Here is a 14,938-nt window from a genome sequence, read left to right on the forward strand (position 1 = left end):
AGTGAAAAACTTCTCTAAAGCAAATTTCACACGCCTCAAAACCGCGACGAAATCCTTCAAAGCCCCCGGGCCTGTGGAAAATACTGCCCAGACCGCAGAATCCTTTATAAACGCATTCTATGAACACCTTCAGGAATGCATGGATCATGCAATCCCAAATAAAACCAAGACCCAATCCTCCAAAGGCAGACGTCCTGTCTGGTGGACCCCAGCCATAAACAAACTATACAATAGAAGGAGGAAGCTACTACATGATAGAGCAAAATCCCAAAAAGGGAAGGCATCTCTGATCAGTATTAGCAAAAACTACGGGCACTCATAAAATCGTCTAAGGCCAGCTTAGAAAGAAAAATTGCACAGGACACTAAGGATAATCACAAGGCTTTCTTTAGTTATGTTAGGAACCTGGGTGGGAATTCCCAGATATGCTCAGAATTAGTCCAAAATGACAAAAAATACACCGAGCCCACAGACATTGCCAACATCCTAGCTGACAGGTTCAGTGCAAACTTCTCCTCCCTCTCCCCACCAAAAGGGCAAATATCTATCCCAACAGAGTGCTGCCTCCCTGACATCTCAGATGCTCAGGTAAGAGCTGCCCTCTCCAAAGCAAAAAACACAGCATCAATGGGACCAGATGGTGTCCCGGGCTGTGTCCTACATGAACTCCAAGAAGAGCTAAACCCAAACATAAAACTACTGTTCAATCTTAGCCTTACTACAGGATATGTACCCAAAGAGTGGCGTACAGCAACAGTGGTCCCTCTCCACAAAGGTGGTGCCTCAACGGATCCTGGAAACTATCGCCCCATAAGCCTGACTAGCTTGGTCTGCAAAGCTATGGAAAGGATCATCATGGACCTCATAAATAAAGATATTGGGGACCTACAGACACTGGATCCTACCCAGTTTGGCTTTGTTAAGGGCAGATCCTGCCTCTTAAACCTGGTCAATTTCTTTGAAACAGTCACCAAGGCCATTGACGACGGGAAGGTGGTCCACACAGCCTACCTGGACCTCACAAAAGCCTTCGATACAATACTCCACTCGGGCATTATAGATAAGCTCACCAGCTTAAATATAAACCCCTATGTCACTAGATGGGTTGCAAACTGGCTCAAGGACAGAACCCACATGGTTAGAATTGCTGGAGCCATGTCAGACTCCAAACCAGTTACAAGTGGCGTCCCACAAGGCTCAGTCCTGGGACCTCTCTTGTTCGGTATATATTTCTCGGCGGTACAGGCCAACACAGAAGGACTGTGGCTGACCAAGTTCGCAGATGACTGCAAACTGGGCACCATAATCAACTCTCCAGCTGACACAAGCATCCTCCAAAAGGGCCTCATAGAAACAGACAACTGGTGCCAGAGCCATGGCCTCAAGCTAAATGCCAAAAAGTGTATAGTCATCCCCTTTGGCAAAAACAAAGTGCCCACAAATTACCACATAGGTGGTAATCCATTAAGTACAGAAGAAGTCATTAGGGACCTGGGGACCCAAGTTGATAGCAATCTCTCATTTGACAACCACGTGGCCAAAGTGGTTAGAAAAACATTTTATATAGCCCACCTAATCATGAAGGGATTCACATCTAGATCAGGGAGGTCATTGTACCTCTTTACTCATCCCTCATCAGGCCCATAATTGAGTACAATGCCCCTTTTGGGATGTACCTTACCAGACACCTGCAGCAACTGGAAAGACCCCAAAAGTACCTCACCAAGAGGATCAAAGGGCTCAAACAGATGCCATATGCTGCCCGGTTAAAGAAACTCCAGCTCTACTCAGTGGCATACCGCCTGCTCAGAGGCGATCTGTGCCTGACGTATAAAGCCATGTCCAACCCGGAATTAATGGACATGCTGCACCTCAGAAAATCCAAATCCCATCGAGCTATGTGCTCGAGAGACTTGAACCTCAGCACTGAAATAAATAGGACATGCTGGAGGGACAGATTCATAACCCAGAGGCTCCCTTCACTCTGGAATAAAATCCCAGTCCAGGTTAGGCAGAGTCCCACATTGACTCTCTTCAAGAGGGATCTTGATGAGTGGATGGGAGATCGTAGGTTTACCCCGGCTATCACTTCTGTGTCACTGTTAGACAGAGGCACAGTATACTAACCTCAAAAAAAGGCATAGCAAAATTAATTTAAAATGGGTGGCGAAAGCCAAACACACTCTGGCTAGGCTTATAAATGCCCTAGGGCAGATAGCCTAGTATGAACCTATGAACCTATGAACCTAAGAGATCTGGGGACACAGTTTGACAGTAACCTCTCCTTTGACCACCACATTGCCACTGTGGTCAGAAAGTCCTTCTATGTGGCACATCTCATTACCAAGGGTTTTGCATCCAGGAGGAAAGAGGTCATCATCTCTCTCTACTCTTCCCTCATTAGGCCAATCATCGAGTATAATGCCCCATTTGGATTGTACATCACTAGACACATGCAATGGCTGGAAAGGCCACAAAAGTACCTCACAATGAGGATCCTAGGCCTTAAACACATGTCCTACATGGACAGACTCAAAAAACTGCAGCTATTCTCTGTCCCATATCATCTACTAAGAGGCGATCTCTGCTTGACTTACAAAGCCATGTCTGACCCAGCTCTGTTAGAAATGCTACATCTAAAGGAATCCCAATCCCTCCACACCACATGCTCCAGAGACCTCAACCTCATTACCACAATCAGCAGAACGTGCTGGAGGGACAGGTTCATAACCCAGAGACTGCCCATGCTCTGGAATAGACTTCCCATACATGTCAAGCAGAGCACCTCACTGACCCTCTTCAAAAGAAATCTTGATGAATGGATGGGAAATAGAAAGTTCACGCTGGGGATCACTCCAGTGGCTCCAGGCTTGTAAAGGCTCCAGGAACATTAGCCTAGTACACACCTATGATCTTATGAACCTATAATATGTTGAGCTCTGCACATTACCTGTTAATTTAGAGTGTAATCCCTCCTAGTTGAAACATTGGATGCCTTGCTTAGCAGATGGGGTCCTGATGGCAATACTGGTACAGTCAGTGGCCTTCTGGACCTCAGGAAAATAGGCTATATTGTAGAATGCATGAACAGTTGGAAACAGATATGCCCTTCCACATGCTTCAGCATCACATCTAAGAACAGTTGTAGAGTTTTTGAGGATGAGGCCTGCACAGCTCTAAGCGTGCCTTCAGTCAAGTTTTGAAAGGTCAAGAATGATGTTGAAAGGTCAAGCAAGGGTCAAGCTGCACAAACCTTCATGTTTACTGCAATAAGAAATTGATGCATCCCACTTGATACCAGGTGAGGAGAGTACACATGTACTAGCTCTCATATGATGTGTCTGTCCACACAGCAATTGTCAGCTATGTCCAAGCATGATGGTTATGGTATGTAAGCCACTATCAGATTATTCTGTGATATGGAGTTTGACTGCAAATAACATCATGGACACTAGATACTAGACAACAACTAACTTATGCTGACTTGCTAAAGAAGATATTACACCTAGCTTCTTAGCGCGTATGATAGACCTGTTCTCCAAGAAATTATGGTACTTAGATATACTGATCACCGTGGTTCATTATGCAAATTTTATACATTTCAAAATCACACTGATATGTTTGATTTTGTTAGTTCATATGTCATGGCTATCATTAACATTTAAATATGCCATTGTCGGTCATTTGTATGAAATGCATTTTGAATTATTTTTCCCACTAGTGCAGTTATGTTTCTGAATATATTTCTCTGAATTGACCCTTTCCTGCATACTACTGGTCATCATGCTATTTTAATTAACACATCATACCTTCTGGACTGATGATAAATGTCCCTCCTCCCTGGGATTGGCATGCTTTCCCTCCCTGCCAACACCTCAAATGTTTGAGCCATAGGCTTTATCCCTGTATGCTATGGTGATGACTGTAAGAGTCACAAACATTGTGTATGTCGTATTCTGAAAGACAATAAACACATCCCAGTAGCGCATGGAGACAGAAAAAGATAGCTGAGCGAATAAGGCTGCTTTCACATCTCCACCTTCTGAATTATCAATATGTTTGTATATTGCTTCTATGTTGTCTTAAGTTTTGCCTTTTAATTAGCGTTAACTTTAATGGAAATAATCTCCCAGTGAGCTTTTTACTAAACATATTCTGGGCACCAAACACACTATCCATTAGTGTAATGTTATTCTTGCTGCAGAATATTCATCCACTTAGCTGAATGTAACAAATGTTCTTGTTCCTCAAATAGGAATGTCAAATGCACTGCTAGAAAAGTTATTTGGAGAATAAGTACTGAAGTGAACCATCATTTCTGAGATAATTTAATTGCTTTCCTGTACAAGATGTAATTCCTTAAATAAAAATGTAATAACAATGTGAAGCAAAATAAATAAAAGCATTAAACAACTTGAATTTGGTAATTAACACAGTGATTAACTGACATAATAATGGCAGATTTGGATAAGCAAAATCAGGAAGCATCTTTTAAACTGTAGGAAAATACCAATGAACCAGCCAAAGATGAAGGCGATATTTAATAAAACTGAGTGCTTTCATTACGTGAATCATGTCTTTTTAAGATGTTGGCATTTTTGTAAAGTATGTTTGTTCTTAGAAAGTTCTTGTGTAATTTTTGGAATGAAAACACTCAGCTTTATTAAATGTAGTCATCTTTGGCTAGTTTGTTGGTTTTCTTAGTGTTTGGATATTTCAGCTATGGAAGTTATATGCTTTGTTTTTCAGTATCTTTTAAACTGTAGAGAAATGAGTGGCATGCAGCCACACACAGCTAGTACTTAAACAGTAGTAACAACCTAGTATCAATTTCCTTAAGTTAAATTACAGGGAATGGTATGTAATCTTATGTAACTGGTAAGCAGGCAAAAAAAGTATATGTATGTATATATATATATATATATATATATATATATATATATATATATATATATATACATATATATATATATATATATACATATATATATTTCACATTTGGAACTCACAGTAAAAAATGCAAAATATAAGTAGAAACTGGATCAGCTGAAGTTTTCATTACAAGTGTAAAACTGTAGAGAAAGGTCATTACAATTAAACATGGCACATATGCTGCCATATTTCTTTGAAGAAGCTATGGGTTTACGTAAAGGTGGCATCTTATGTTGGACAAACTGAGGACTATTTCTTAAACTGTAATGCCACAGAAGCTCCTCTTTCTTTTTCTCCTGTTATCCAGATTATACAATCACAGTACAAATATGACAAGATAACAAAAAAAAAGTGAAAATAGGTGACATGGAGTTAATAGCCAACTTGCATTAGTTATTGTGCAATAACATTCCTCATTTGTATCCTTATTCTTAGTCACACCCACCTACATAACCCCACCCCCAAAGAAGGAATCCATTATTACTGACTTGATCTTTTCCAGAGGAATGTTGCTTCCAATGCAGCTCTCCGTTTTGTAAATGTGAAGATTTTGTATTACAACCCTAGTCTTTATTTCCACTTTTAAAATTTCCCTGTTCTTCAGAGGTCCTTCATTCCCTTTCTTTTCTTTTCTTTTTGGAGAATTCTTATTCTTCACCATGAAATCGTCTACTTACCCTAATAATCAGTGGTTATTATTTGTTTCTCCCTTTGCCAATTGGAATAATTGCATAACTGTTCTACCCAGAGGTCTAATCTAGTCAGTTCATTAGATTGGGCAACAATTAAAGAATTACTACAGTCAGTCTAGATACTCCAAAGGATATTGTTTCATCACTGTGCTTTTGTTTCTAGATAAATGTCATAATTAATATATGCGTGAATTTAGAAAATGATTTAACACTTTGATAGCTTGAAATACAGTAACCAATTCTGTTTTTTAAGGGTTTTTAAATTATGCAATTTTTCTTGCCCTTAATGACATGCTTAGTTTAGCAAACTACAAAAATTACTATAAACATTTTTGCAATATAAAATTTGCTGGTGGACCTAGAGTATGCTTTCTAGATACTTTCCAAGTTGGCCATGTGAAAAGTCAGGTACCATCAAATTACCATAGTCTGAAAAAAAATAACTAGAATTTATCAAGCAAGTTTTCAATCTTAGACAATTTTTGTTGTTACTTATTGCTTCTTAATCATTCTGGTGGCCTTCCTACTTTAAATGTTATGCTCTGTAGAGATCATTTTCTTCATCTCAAAGTTGGCCAATATTTTAAATCCTTTCAAGTTATTTTAAATCATGACTTTTATATTCCTTAGAATCAGTTCTCCAAAACATCTTTAAGATAAATGCTGTTCCCAAGCAAGTAATGTTACTTGAAATAAACAAAAATTGTCAAAATTAGTTCTTTTAGACAATTGTAACCCTAGTAGAAATACCTTCACCAACTCCTTTATATGCCTTGCAGTTTGACACCCAAAAATATTAACACTTTGAAAACTCCAATTTCACACTATTATAGTTTCTTATTTATGAGTTATGCTTATTAATAATTAGGACCCTCTTACTCCTAAATCTGGATAATATCATGCAAGTAGGAAAGTCACGGTCAAATACTCATTCTCTCCAAAAAACATTGCATACTTTAACTTGCTCTTCTGACTGAATGACTGTAGCACCAGCATCTGTTTCCGAACAACACAACATGTCTCACATTAAGCTGTTCTGCCAGAAGTGCTGTCCTGCACTGGCAACTAATCTTAAAGATAATACCTTTTTTGTTTTCCCCACTATTATTTTCTATTCATTATACAACTTCATGCCACTCTATATACTTTACTAAGGACTCACTTCTCCCTATCACCGAAGACTCCTTCATTAAAACAGTATAAGATACTAGAGCTATGTTCTACAGTCTACTTGTAACTAAAGCATCCTTTTTAAAACTGCAACTGTATAACTTCAAAATGATGCATCTGCCTTCAAAAGTACTGATTCAGGATAAATAGCTTGATTAAATGCATATGTTATGACTATGTAAATATCTTTGCTCCTTTAACACTTTATTAACTTCAAATATTCCTGCTTCATCTCTTTATGTCTTCTTTTTATTGAATAATTTATTTTTTGCATATCTACTACTCTTTGTGTTTATTTGTTTCATTGCTAATTAATTATGCACATTTATTTACTACTACCTATGGTAGATATATATGTATAGCTCAACACATGGTCCAGCACAAATATATCTTCCACATAAAAACAAAAAATAATCCAGCAGTTGAGTTGTATAAAACTTCTTTAATTAGAAGTACGCAGCAAAAATAAGATGTACAAGGAGTGTCCCAGCAACTTTCAGAGAAACTAGTATTCAAAACACATAACGGTTTTGCCCCTGGCATCATCAGTGTGATAGTGTAACCATTACAACTGGAGCTTTATATAACAGAAGTCTATATTAGACTGTTCAATCCTATCAAGTTCAAATCCACCAACTGTTACCCATAACAAACATGTGCACATACTAATAAATAGTTATATGTATATTGAAATGTATTAAGCACATGTATTTATACAAAGGTCACATATACATATAAAATTGTATCTAGGACATTTGATCGAATGATCAACGTCCAAATCCATAACCATCGAACACACTGTAACGAAAGTGCTTTTATCAAAAAAGCACTTTCGTTAAAGCGTGTTACTAAAAAAAGAAAAAAACACTAGATTAATGTTTTTGCAGGGGGGCTTCACCCCCCTGCACCCCCCTACTTTAATATTCTCCCTCCTTCTCCCTCTGAATCTGCACTACAATGGGGAAAAGGGGAATTTTTCCTTATCCGCACCATAGTACGGCCTCGGCAACAGGCATACTTACGTGAAAGTGCTTCTTCAGTGAAAAGCACTTTCGTGTAAGTATGCCCGGCCATTTGGGTTTCGAACTTTTGATCATTCGATCAAAAGTCCTAGACCCATAACATTATACATATATAAAGAATATATATAGCATATAATATCTATGCTATATATATTTCTTGACCCAGAGTAAACCATTGGTGCCATTAGAACAACTATGAGCACCTTACTAAATATATTCATTAAGACCTGGCTTATAGGTAGCCCCCAAAATTAACTATCCACAGTCTTTCCTTTTTATTGAGTATTTTGTGTTTATAATCCTTAGATCTTTACCCCACACTGCATGAACACCTATGAAACCAAAATGAGATGACATATGTTCCAGTTTATGTTTATATAATGCACTCCTAGATCTCTTGCAGTTTATATCACTAAGATGTAATGCTATACAGCTCTTAAAGGACCTAGAAGTTTGGCCTACATAAAAAGCACCATTTGGCCTACATCAAAAGCACCACACTAGCAGACCACCATGTATATTACCCATTCTGTCTGGCATGTAATAAATGATCTAACTTCATAAACTTTTGAAGTATTTATAGATGTAAAAGATCTAAATTTAAATATGACATTTCAATAAATGCAATTACCACAACAATTACAGCATTTCAATCCACTACCAATCTATTTATCTCTATTCACATCCATTATACCAGGACAGAAATCCCCCCATATTCCTATCCCGCCTGTAACTATATGAGCAATAGTCACCCAAACAATGGTCAAAAAACACATCTGATTTTAACATATACCAATGTTTGTCAATAACCTGTTTAATCTTGAAGCTGTTAATACCAAAAGTAGTAACTAATCTAACAATGGACTGATCAGGCCTAACAGGTTTAGGTTTAGTTTCCTGGGTCTCTAATAAAAAGGGATCCCTCTTTAACTTAAGGGCCTCATTTTTTACTCGTGCTATATGAGATCTATTGTAACCCCTTCTAATGAACCTAGTCCTCATTTTTTCAGCCTCAAGCAAATAGTTATCATCTTGGCTGCAAATGCGCCTTAATCTCTGAAACTGAGCCTTAGGTATATTATTCACCATATACTTAGGATGACAGCTATTAGCCTCTAATAGGGCATTCCTAGTAAAAGGTTTCCTATGTAGTCCAGTGGTCATTGTGCCATATACAGCTTTAGAAACATGAATATCAAGAAAATCTATATTAGACTGTTCAATCCTATCAATGAATATCAAGCCAAACCTGTTATAGTTGGGATACTTCACAAACAAATGCCACTCATATAGAGAGCCAGACCAAATGCCCCAGCAATCATCTAGATAACGTCTCCACATTACTAGACCCTTCTTAAATTTATTGTTATCACCATATATCAAATTCTTCTCCAGAAACCCCATAAAGAGGTCTGCATATATGGGAGCAAAGGTCGTAGGGCTGTCCGTTTAAGCTGTAAATTGCATTGTTTGCCAAAATAGAAAACATTATGTTCCAAAACCAGTTTGAATAACATTAAAGGCAAATCACAGTGCTCAGGTGAATATATCCCAGATTTCATCAACCAAAATCTAACTGCTGTTATACCTCCATGGTGTGGAATATTCGTATAAAGTGACTGTACATCAAGAGTACATAGGTAGGAATCCATAGTCCCTTGCATGTCATTCATTAACCTTAAAAATTCAGTAGAATCCCTAATCCTGGCTCTAACTAAAGGTAGTAGTGGTTTAAGCTGATTCTCCAAATACATAGAAATAGGTTCTGTTCATGAGCCTCTACCAGATACAATTGGTCTGCCAGGTGTTAAAGTGTTTTTTTCTGTGTTTTCTTTCTTTTTTTTTTTTTATGTTCGAGCATCCAAATGTCAGACATTTGGTCTCGACCATGTAAGGTTCGACATTTTGGATGTTCGAACATTTAACATAGACCATGTATATATATATATATATATATATATATATATATATATATATATATATATATAAAATTTACACACAAACACACACACACACACACACACACACACACACACACACACACACACACACACACACACACACACACACACACAGATTTTGACTGTATTAACATCACCTAACTATTTATTATGGCAAAGTGGTCTGGGTCATGGCTGAAAAGGGTTTCCAGACTAAATTACTTACCTGATTAACCAACAAATAATTACCAAAAAACTAATCTAGATTGACTCCATCTCAAAACCTGTTTTATTTAATGTGGTGCTTTGAAAAGATTTATGTTTTTTCTTTGTTGTTCTGAAGAGAATTAGATTTCCAGAGCCACAGGGCTTTTAAACAGTGTGGCTACTGCTCAAAATGATCTGAGCCACAAGCCCCCAAAAAGCAGGCAATTTAAGTTCAAACACTAGTTTTTGATTAATATCCAAAGTCCAACATATCTAGAAGTTCTGAGTCACAAGCCCCTTACAAGCAGTTGATAAAGTCTTTCACCATTACTACTATCCATTATTTTATAATCTTTTGAAAATTACAATGTGTTCCATAAAAGTGGGCCAAGTGTGACCTCCAGACCCTATTCATGTGGGTCATTAGCACTAAAAGGTTCCTATTTTTTGTAACCAGGACTCTGGGAATGAATTATTGGAACTGGACTTACCACAGCAGGTCCCCAACAAAACAGGTCTGGCACATTCCCACACAATTTCAACCCTCAAGAGCTTAGAAGATCCTACCACCAAAATAGGAGATTTCTCTGGTTACTTTCCAATGTTCCAGGTCCTAAAAGCTATTTAATAACCTCTTTATTACTGGATTTCAGTCTTATATAACAGATGAAATAAATATACTTCAAATGTTAATGACTCAGTAATAAATCAAAATTGATTTATTTTGTAAACAAAGGAGTAAGGGTCAACCAGTGGAGAAGACATCAGCTTACAAAGGGCTACAACTGAGATGATATGCAAAACAGGTTTTAATGCCATGCAATCCCTGAACAATCCCTGAGCTAAGATAGACCAATCTGATTGCTTTGGTATACAAAACATGTTTTAGCATCATCTAGTCCTTGAGCTAACCATGGCGACAACCTGAATGCCCTCCTTAAAGTCTCTCAGCTGGTTCTCCCACATTCCCTCGTTGAGCTACGTAAATAACAGTGTCTGTTAAAGTATTCATAGGATCATAGGAAGTTACTAGGCTATTGTCCCTGAGAACGTTACAAGCTATTTGAAATACATGAAAAAAAATCATCTAGGGGAAGCCACTGTTCACAGTATTTTGCTGCACCAGATAAAACCGGATGTATATAAAATATCTTCCAATATAAAATGTTTTACCTCGAAAGGCCTTCACGTCTCTTGAATTTTCTCATGCATCTCAGTGTGTACTTGAGCATCGTATCATTTATCCTGTGCCCACCTGCATCACTGTTTACCATTGTCAAACACTAATTTCAGTTCTAGATTGTCTGACTTTTTCTTTCATGTTCACTTAAATGATTTGTTTACATTTACTTGACACTTACAGCTAACTGATACTTATCTCACTAGCTGTTAGACACTGAACTCACAGCTGAGCATTCTGTTTCCTGCATCATGATGTTGCTTCTTCACAGGTGATAGTTGGACCACTGACTAGCTTCTTTTGTCATGAAATTCATTCCCTGAAAACACACTGAAATACAATTTAGAATTCTGTGCATCAGTGTGAAAAGAAAGACCCATTGAATAAAATTAGATGCATTCTACCCAAAATAATTTTTGACATTTTAACCACAAATCACTGTCATACTAATGTAATGCTCTTGCATTTGTTACAATTATGATTTGATTGCAATAAGATGGTTAGGCTATTAATGTTGTCACTTGTGTATAGTACTTCATTTATGTGTCATTGCAAACCAGTTCATATTTTTGCAAATTACTTTTTCATTCTGTACCTTCATTTTTGAAATGAAATTATTTTATTTCTGAAAAAAAGAAATAGTCTGTTAAAGTTATTGTAATGTCATTCTTCCATTTCTGGATACCTAATCAACCTCATGCTCATTTTATTCTCATAAAATCATATTTACTATTTCTATACATCCCAGGAATTTATGTAAATTAAAGCTTGAGTGAGACATAAAATCATCTGCAATGCATTTTTGGTGCAGAAGACTAAATTTACAGAAGAAAAAAAAACTAGTCATATTATTTTAAGTACACAGTCTATGCTGGTCTAATGTAAATTAAATGGATTGTGGAACTGCTATTGAGCTCTCCAAGAACATTTAAGGACTTTATCTTAAACCTTTATATATGTATTTTCCATAACTGTTGGCTATGATATGACACATTCTCTTTTTGTCCACTTTTGAATTATTTGAAAGTTATATTCCTATGTATTGCTTCTGAAAATAATAACATGTTTTTCAGAATAATAATATATTGTAGTATCTAAGATATTTTCTTTTGTTTTGTTTCTAGTGACCCAAATCAGCCTGTACCACAGGATACAAAATTTATCCACACAAAACCTAATCGATTTGAAGAAGTTGCTTGGACTAGATATTCTCAGAAAGATCAACTTTACCTGCATATTGGTCTAAAGCCTCGTGTGAAAGAGCACTACAGAGCTAATAAAGTAAACTTATGGCTGGAATTGGTGCCACATTTGCATGGCTTCAATGACGTATCTCACTATATTCCATCAACAACCAAAGTGCCCTCAACTGATTTGACATCAAAGAAGTATTCTACCACGAAATGGCCTGTTACATCAGCCTTTCCCACTGCCAAAGGAGATGGTCAGAAACAGACACCTTTCTTAGTGGATCAAAGGGACTACTCGACAGAGCTAAGTGTAACTATTGCAGTAGGCGCATCTTTGCTTTTTCTGAATATTTTGGCATTCGCTGCGTTATACTACAAAAAGGACAAGAGACGGCATGATGGACACAGAAGATGTAGTCCACAACACAATACAACCAATGATCTTACTCATGCACAAGAAGAGGAGATAATGTCCCTCCAAATGAAGCACACTGATTTGGATCATGAATGTGAAGCACTGCATCCACATGAGGTGGTTCTTAGGACCACGTGTCCCCCAGATTACACATTGGCTATGAGAAGATCTCCAGATGACATTCCCTTAATGACACCCAACACAATTACAATGATTCCAAATAGTATACCTGGGATTCAGCCCTTACACACATTCAATACATTCACTAGTGGACAGAATAATACACTGCCACATCCTCACCCTCACTCACATTCAACAACTCGTGTATAGCCAGGGATGAAAGAAAAGGAACTTTGTTTTTGATGGTTAATATAATAGTAATGCTGAAGAGAATTTGATAATCCAGGTATACAATTTTGATTTAAATTACAAACAGAACTGTACTTGGCTATACATATCAGTTACAGTGGTTTGTCAAAGGATGGCCATGTCAAATGGATTATAAAGCACTATTTTAAAATTGCTTGAAGCAATTATTATTAAAACTATATTTCTTTAAAATTAAAACAAAATGTATTCATGGAGGTTCTGAGAAACATAATAGGATAAGGCATGTGCTACACAAGCAAGGAAGAGTGATAATTGAAAATGGGAAATCTACAAATATGCACAAGAGACAAATTCATGGAATGTCATGGATTATTTTCTCCAGTTTTTATTTGGAACTGTTTTATTCTTTAGAACATAATTACATATCTGGATATGTACACAAAGCACCAGTGCAGTTAAAGATTCTTTGGGGGCTTCATGCTGAATTCTGCCAGTTAAACAAAGAGGTTGAGATTCTGGCAGGTGCAACTTTGTCACATAAGTGCTGTCAGTATAAATTGTGGGGAAAAAAGGGAACTGGATATTTTTAGCACGATACGCATGATAATTTATATGCTTGGTGGCTGTGCTGCTGATAAAGCCGCAATTAAAGTACTTCTCATTCCCACTGGAGTTTTAAATAGAAGTTTCCTCCATCAATTGGCACAACAAAAAGAAGATTTTTTTAGAGGCAAAATGTAATTACATTACATAAATTCACAGTAGCTTCAGTGATAAAAATGGTACTACATTAGGTGTATAATCTGTGTGGTGGTAGCTATAATAGTGGTGAACACTCGCTTATAAATCCCAGATTATAGTACTTATTTCATTTTTATTATCTTGTTTTGTTTATATTACAAATGAGTTGTGAACATTTTTAAAAAGAGGTAGATCATCCCAATGTTAATATCTTAGTATGAGTTTGTCACTGCTGAATGTACCCAGTTACTTCAAATTAATATAATGGGTAATGGAACCATGGTGATACAATGAATTATGATTTACTGAAGTACATTTAATAGAACTTCAGTTTAATAAAACTGACTTTCTCAGGCTACAGTGATTACTCATCTATGGTATGCTGTACTGTATGTGTTAATGCATTGGGGGTCCATGGGTTAAAACAAATTTCATACTGCCTTCTTCAGACAAATACATATGTGTGTGTGTGTGTGTGTGTGTGTGTGTGTGTGTATACACACACACACACACACACACACACACACACACACACACACACACACACACACACACACACACACACACACACACACATATATAGATATATATATATATATATATATATATATATATATATATATATACAAACATACTGAAAACACAGTTTTATAGTTTATAGTATGCTATGAACTAACATTCTGGACAAAAATATAGTCCATCACAGCAAACCACATAAAAGGCTAATTAAAGATCACATACCAACAGTGGACAGTCTACTATGCTCAGCATCAGCAGCATAGATATTTTGTCAGATTTGCACAATAAATTATGTACATGTTTATGCACATGAATACATTTGTATGTTAAATGCACAGACATGTGTATGTGCTTGTCTGTATTTGCATGTATACCTGTGTGTATCCAGTGTTTGTATATATATATATATATATATATATATATATATATATATATATATATATATATATATATATATATATATATATATATATATATATATATAAAATATATATGTATGTATACATCTTTGCACACAGACATAGACGCACACATATCTATCTCTATAAATGTATATATATATATATATATATATATATATATATATATATATATATGTGT

The 14,938-nt window shown here is 36.5% G+C and overlaps 1 protein-coding gene across 4 annotated transcripts in view; it reads left to right on the forward strand.

Moving 5' to 3' along the window:
• Positions 1 to 14,308, forward strand: part of NLGN1 (neuroligin 1) — a 2,101,123-nt gene extending 2,086,815 nt beyond the window's left edge. For all 4 annotated transcript variants that reach the window (XM_044070136.1, XM_044070138.1, XM_044070139.1 and 1 more), the window contains one exon: positions 12,268 to 14,308. In XM_044070136.1, the coding sequence (XP_043926071.1) occupies positions 12,268 to 13,078 (811 nt within the window). In that variant the 3' untranslated portion in view covers positions 13,079 to 14,308. The remainder of the gene's footprint in view (positions 1 to 12,267) is intronic.
• The last annotated feature ends 630 nt before the right edge of the window (positions 14,309 to 14,938 follow it).

The sequence above is a fragment of the Protopterus annectens genome, chromosome 4.part1, assembly GCF_019279795.1.
Source record: "Protopterus annectens isolate FY-2018-M chromosome 4.part1, PAN1.0, whole genome shotgun sequence".
Classification (NCBI taxonomy): domain Eukaryota; kingdom Metazoa; phylum Chordata; order Ceratodontiformes; family Protopteridae; genus Protopterus; species Protopterus annectens.